Consider the following 5,276-nt stretch of genomic DNA (forward strand, 5'->3'; position numbering starts at 1 on the left):
AAGAGAGAGAGAGAGAGAGAGAGAGAGAGAGAGAGAGAGAGAGAGAGAGAAGGGGGGAGGGGGAGAGTTTGGGACAATCTGCAGGCGAATTGAGAGTGATTTTCTAAAATTCATTAAGTCGATTATTGCTCTTCTGTTTTTTTTTTGTTTTTTATTTTTTTTTTTTGTTTTTTTTTTGCCTATACCTTACATGCTCTACACTGAAAAGTTAATAATATTGTTAGCATCCGTTGACATACGAATCTCCCACCAAATGGTATCAAATTGAGGTTTAATCACAATAAAATAACAAACTCAAATCTTCCTCAATATCTCAAAATAGGTAAATAAAAGAGATGAAGACTCTATTATAACTTACTATAATTAAATGAATAAATGAATGTGCTCAAGTATATAGGGCCTTTACATCTCTTTACCTTGCACAATGATGAGTTAACAATCCTTCATTTGTGTCATTTATATCAATATGCAATCAATCTTAATAATATATTTTTCACTGAACAAACATATCGTTGACACAAATACTCATTAGAGATGGAAATATTGTTGCGTTAAGCTCTATGAAGTAAATAGGTCTAACTACATTACAGCTTAACGATTATTTCAGAAAAATTCTTTTTGAAATGCAATGGCAGCACGATTTTAGATTTTCCTTTTCACGTGACATAATTATTTTGCTATGTCACTTTGAAATGCATGATATTTTTCGTTTTTGTTTGCATTCAGCTTTTCCCATACAACCGTTATAATATGTGGAGAGGAATATAGACACAGCTTTTATTTTGGTAGTATTAGTAGCGTGTGGCTACATCTCCACGCATGAAGCCTCCAGCCAGTCTTTGAATTCTTCACCGCAGCTGAGAACAACCTCGAAACCTCCTGCAAATCTCGTAACTGAACAGTGCAAGACTACGGTCTGCTGTCACTGCGATCCATGACAATGGTGACAGTCGGCTGACTCTCTCAGACCCCACCGGTGCATGATTGCAGCAGTCCTGCCGCGGCCTGTCAGTAGTCGGTTTGATGTGATCAACTATTTTCGATTGCCATTTAAGAAGCCTGGTTAAATTCTGTTCGGTCTTTGACTACCCTACCCCCCCCCCCCCCCCCCCCCCCCCCCCCGCGCCTCCTGGCTTCCGCAATATAATTTATTTTGGTAAAAATCTGTAAAGGTGTGAATGAAACAGTGCCAGAAAACGCAAGAGAAAAGAACAAGAAAAAAAATAATTCCAAACATTAGCCTGACTCGACTGAGGTTCGAACCTCAGACCTCCTGATTACCGATCAGACATGCTACCTCACCAAAAATATGTTTTAACTTATTTTTTACTTTCTTACTATTGTACTATATACATCTATATTGTATATAATATACTGTCACAGGCGTGTATTTTGTTGATCTGCATCTTTTTTACAAGTATTCACGTCATCATCAATGTATTTGAGCTGTTCCTTGCGGCTGAGTTCTTCCAAAAAATCACTTTCCGTCTCTTTAATGGTTGAGAGTGTAGCTTGAATCGTCACTTTGTCAACCATACCCGGTTCATCCTCCTGTTTATCGTGCACAAACCCAGGATTAGCCAATCCTTCTCGGGGCGTATGATGCCCGTTCGATTCATAATGTGCTTTTCGAGGTGATGAATTTTGATCATTTATAGTCGACACAATACAATCGGCCTGAATTATAAAGAAGAAAAGAAAAACAACATACTTTAGAATACGACAAGTCATGATATTAGTACTTGGTAGTATTCAAGGTCAAGTTGTGTAGAACCAGGCCAGAGGCTGTCAAAATTAAGCGCCATTGGTTTTGCAGCATACTCAGTGATCTGTTGGTGACCATATTGAGTTAAAATATCTTTTTAGCAAGGCGTAATTTCTAAAGACAGAATATGACTTTTAAATATGACATATTATTGCCCTTTGGGCAAGGCATTTTGTACACGTAACCAAGGGTTAAACATGACATAATGTTCTTGAGAAAGGAGTTTTGCACACATAATCCAGAGTTCACTTCCAGCTAAAGGTTACCTAGGTATAGATCCTGTCCGGGTTCTATAAACGTGCTTAAAGACAAAGGACGTCTAGCAGTCTCTGCATTATAAGAAATCGACTACAGTGCTTCAATGCTTACAGGAAGAAAGATAAAGACTGCAACCAAAGTATTTTGGAGACTATAGCATAAACCAGATGCTAACTATTTCTTCCAATATAATGAGTAGGTGTCCTCCATATAGTATAATATGAAGACCCATATCTCTAGAAAGAAAAACACACATTTTAAAAATGTCTGCCAGAAAACTCGTCCTTCAAATTTCGATCGACGCCCGCCTATTAATCGATTGCATTTGAAGGACATTTTTTTAAAACCATAATTTTAAAAGCATGTTATCCTTTTTCTCCGAGTATAGCTGCATCGTATCAGGGTTGGGTAGGGAGTATGACCAAAAAATAAAACAAGAAAGCATGCTGCGGAACTCAAACCAAACATCTCAATACAATCTAGTAAGGAAAGGTTCACTATATATATCTCGTGATTTAACTTTTTTTTTAAAGGTTGGGGGTGTCTCAGACATTCAGTGTCTCGTCTTGTCCCAAAGATCAAGCAATGTAAAGCTGACCAATGACCGGATAAAAAATGACTGAAATCGTTGAAAATTTCTGGCTCCGATGCTGTATTCTTGGGTAAGGTGCTTTGCACACATTGGTGTGAATGAGTACCTGCCTCTAGGCAGTGACGGATATTGCAAGAGTGTTTGTAATATAAAGGAGCTTATTACTGATACTGTATGAATCTGCTAGGATCTGCTAGAATAATGAATGAAACGTTGTGAAGCGCATTGAGCATGGTTAATCTGTGGAAATGCGCTATAGAAATGTTCATATTTATTTTCTTTTTAATTCATTTTAATCGATCCATATCTGAAGTGAAAATTTTCCAGCCAAAATTTTAAAATGGCGTTTTGTCTGAGTACGACAAATTGTTGCAGACTGATTCAAAATTTTTTGCTCCTTTTGTTTTACCGGATCAAAATATAATTGTGACTACTAATAGTTAAATTCCACTCTTACTTCGTGATAGGTAATGCTGTGGCCCGACCCACTTGGGGCCATTGATATCCCGTTTGAAGGCCTGAAAAAAATAAATGCATGTATTTAATGATAGTCTCTATGTCCATCCAACGTTTCTCTCTCTCTCTCTCTCTCTCTCTCTCTCTCTCTCTCTCTCTCTCTCTCTCTTTATCTCTCTCTCTCCATCTCTATCTCTCTATCTCTCTCTACTTCTCTCTCCCCATTGTTATTTTCCAACTTTTTTCTCTTACTTTCTTTGTTCTACATTGAATATTGTAAATTTTTAATAACATTTTGAGTCCTTGTTTGATGCGTAGAAATCACAATTTGCAACTAATAAGTTGCAAAAAGTGCGTTTTGCAATTTTATGATAATAAAGCAATTTCTTTCCTAAAAATAAAAAAAAAATCACTAAAATATCGTAGAATAAGACGTGATCATATTATATATATTCTAGACTCGTATCTGCATGATTCTTACAATATGGATTATAATAATTATAAAAAAGTATTCGCATGTTACAAATACTAGGGGCGAACGTTAAAGATATTTGTTGAAAGATGTAATTCGTCGATAAGGAAAAGTACCATAATTCAAAGAACTGTGGCTATTTGGAATAATTTAAAGTTTGAAAGAAAAATTCTAATCAATATTTTTAAGGAATACCATTGACTTACAAACATATTTGATTTCGATGAATAATGCAAATGACATTGGATATTATTGCAATTTTATATCAATTATTTAAAGCTCTTGAATGTATAAAGTTGAATATGTCAAATGAATGTAAATTGAAATAATTATACTACTAATATTGACTATGACACTTATTTGTGTAGATATTTCATCATCATCATCATCATTGTCTTTTTCACCCTGGGTCAGGGTATAGGCAACAGACAAACAGTTTCCATCCTTCTCTATCCTGGGCTAACTTTTTTTTTTATCTCATTCAACTAATATCAAATTAACAATGAATGTTTTTTTATATGATTTTGATAAATCGTATCTATGCATGAAAATTGCATAGAGCATTCAAAGGTTTTTAGAACGAAACGAAATGATAGGACATGAACACATTTTCAAAACAGAGTAAAATATTAGACCAGTATTTGCATCTAACATTTTGACGGGAATGAAGCAATAATAATAATAATAATAATAATGCTGAAAACTTATATAGCGCTATAACTCCGAGACACCAGACTCTAAGCGCAATACCTGCCTCTCATGGCATTAGGGCAAAGTGTACCTTCTCCAATTATTAAGGTCTCATTGTTGTAATTGGAAAACTCTTATACTGACGCTGAATAATTTATTTTCAACCATGTTAAAACATGATCATAATTGCATTTCGTTGACAGGCCTGTAAATAAGTGTCCAAAGCATTGACAATTATTTTATTTGGATAATTGGAAAAAAAAAATTAAAAGAAGTTGCTATTATCTAGAATCAAATTGACGAACTCACGAAAGGTTAAAATTACCAACCAAAGCAAAAGCGGTGTGCCTATATTTTGAGACATTCCAATTTCTTTAAGTAGAAAATATATCATGTTTACCTTGATAATTAACTGTCTTTTCTTTGATAACCAGTCATTTGACCATAACTCAAACGCATTAAGACATACCATGCTCGATTTTTGCTTAGCATAGCCACCTATCTGCCACTGACCATGTTCAATGCGCTTGTCGTCGTACTCGACGCGACCTGGAACTGCTAAGGTATCAGCAGCACAGTCACTTCTCGCATTTATCATGAATACGTAAGCAAAAATAAAAAAAAGATTTCATTTTTTACTCACTTATCAAACATATTATTCTAGGTGCGTTATACTTTTAAAATTCCCCTGATGATGGAACAACGAACATTTGACACATTCGTCATGTAATACACAAGCCTTTAGATACTAGAGTACATTTTGTATAAAGACAACATTGCTTACTTCAATGATATGAGGCCTTTCATATAACGTGCTTAGTTGTTAATTCAAACCATTGGACCTAATCTGGTCGTCATCGTGAGTTCAAAACCATACCTCTACATAACCTATACACCCTAACGACATATATTATTAAGATCTACACTTTTAGTCGAAAGACTAAATGCCCTGTATCCTCGGACTTTTGTAACGAGCTTTAAGTGGACGGGACAAATTTAGGTCTTTTGTGAACCAAAACCGTACCCTATATCACAGCAACACA

The 5,276-nt window shown here is 35.3% G+C and overlaps 1 protein-coding gene across 1 annotated transcript; it reads right to left on the reverse strand.

Moving 5' to 3' along the window:
• Window positions 1-1,142: 1,142 nt before the first annotated feature.
• On the reverse strand, window positions 1,143-3,118 carry LOC144972045 (uncharacterized). The gene is made up of 2 exons (XM_078913132.1): window positions 3,073-3,118; window positions 1,143-1,677 (listed from the first exon to the last, which is right to left on the reverse strand). Exons 1-2 carry the CDS (start codon window positions 3,112-3,114, stop codon window positions 1,378-1,380), a joined length of 342 nt encoding a protein of 113 aa, XP_078769258.1. The 5' UTR covers window positions 3,115-3,118; the 3' UTR covers window positions 1,143-1,377.
• Window positions 3,119-5,276: the final 2,158 nt, after the last annotated feature.

Source organism: Berghia stephanieae, chromosome 4 (genome assembly GCF_034508935.2).
Source record: "Berghia stephanieae isolate SIO BIC M18660-M18661 chromosome 4, UCSD_Bste_1.3, whole genome shotgun sequence".
NCBI classification, from domain to species: Eukaryota; Metazoa; Mollusca; class Gastropoda; order Nudibranchia; family Aeolidiidae; genus Berghia; species Berghia stephanieae.

Coding starts and splice junctions, on each gene's coding strand:
- LOC144972045 (XM_078913132.1), bottom strand. CDS start 3,114: ATGGCCCCAAGTGGGTCGGGCCACAGCATTACCTATCACGAA. Junction 1,678..3,072: donor ACAGCATTACCTATCACGAA/GTAAGAGTGGAA, acceptor TTTATAATTCAG/GCCGATTGTATTGTGTCGAC.